General features: G+C 40.9%; 1 protein-coding gene across 1 annotated transcript; it reads right to left on the minus strand.

Annotated features, from left to right (window-relative positions):
* Positions 1-528: 528 nt before the first annotated feature.
* On the minus strand, positions 529-1,449 carry LOC134375859 (olfactory receptor 4C45-like). Its single transcript, XM_063094615.1, has one exon. It carries the CDS (start codon positions 1,447-1,449, stop codon positions 529-531), a length of 921 nt encoding a protein of 306 aa, XP_062950685.1.

The raw sequence follows: 1,449 nt of genomic DNA on the forward strand, positions 1-1,449 counted from the left end.
AGACTCTTTCTCTACTGTTCTAAAATCCTTTCATACTTGAATGTAGTTGGTTTTCCTCTTTTGAAATAAAACTTTATTCTAGGTGTAGTGCTGGGTATGAAAGGTGTCAAGAATATTGCTGTTGATCTGTCTCATATCTCCAGTCACGACAATAATATAACTTTTGTGAGTCCTTGGTACTTTTGCGTTTGTGGGTCCTTTCTTCCATAAAATATATTAAAAATGACATTTTATGAGTGAATTGGTATAAAGACAAATCCAAGTTGAATTTAGATCATATTCATTTTTAATTTTTATTTTAAGGAAATTTAGCATTTCAGGGGCTTCTGAAACTATCACTGGCTCTTGATGCTGTTTCTGCTGTGCCTTAAGGAGTGTGTCAGCCCAGCCTGCTTTATGTGCTCCAAATAAACATTGATGCAGGCAGACAGGATAATCGACTGTTCCACGTTTCATCAACTAAGAAGGGCAATAAAGCTCTATAAAATATCACTAGATATTCTTTATTAAATACTCAAATCACAAAATTTATTTATCACCAGTTTTCATTATTTGTCCCCAGAGCTTCTTCATGACATTTTTCACTTCTTCATTTCTTAGGGTGTAAATTAAAGGGTTCAACATAGGTGTTACTAAGGTACAAAACACAGTCACAGCCTTGTCAGCAGGGGTGGAGGTCATGGGTCTGAGGTACAAGTATGAACAAGGTACAAAGAATAAGATGGCAACAGTGATGTGAGAGGCACAGGTGGACAGGGCTTTGCGACGCCCTTCAGAGCTGTGAGTCCTCAGGGAGCGCAGGATAATGACATAGGAAGCAAGCAGCATAGAAAAAATGAGCAAACACAGTGACGCACTGTTTCCAGCAATTAGGAGCCCCAAAGTGTGAGTGTCTGTGCAGGCCAGCTCCAGAAGAGGCATTAAGTCACACATAAAGTGGTCAATGACAATGGGACCACAGAATGGTAACTGGGCCATGAACAAAATCTGAACCCCTGCATGAACAAATCCCAAAATCCAAGCCATCCCCACCAGGAATCCACACATACGTCGGCTCATGATGTCTGTATAGTGCAAGGGCTTGCAGATAGCTACATAGCGGTCACAGGCCATGACAATTAACAAGATGATCTCAGCTGCAGCAAAGAAATGCTCAGTAAAGAGCTGAGTCATGCAGCCATTGAAGGATATTGTGTTCTTTTCAGAGATCAAGTCAAAGATCATTTTGGGTGCTGTGGAAGAAGAGTAGAAACCATCTATGACGGACAAATAAGACAGAAAAAAGTACATGGGAGAACCCAGGGTCGGGCTGATGAAGATGATGACCGAGATGAGCAGGTTACCTGCCAATGTGACAAAATAGGTGATTAAAAACACAACAAAGAAGAATTTCTGCAGTTCTGGATTGTGAGTCAGGCCCAGCAGGATGAATTCGGTTACGTTGCTCAT

Source organism: Cynocephalus volans, chromosome 4 (genome assembly GCF_027409185.1).
Source record: "Cynocephalus volans isolate mCynVol1 chromosome 4, mCynVol1.pri, whole genome shotgun sequence".
NCBI lineage: Eukaryota > Metazoa > Chordata > Mammalia > Dermoptera > Cynocephalidae > Cynocephalus > Cynocephalus volans.

Bases quoted from the DNA above. Each gene is read 5' to 3' on its own strand.
- LOC134375859 (XM_063094615.1), bottom strand. From the start codon at position 1,449: ATGAGCAACGTAACCGAATTCATCCTGCTGGGCCTGACTCACAATCCA.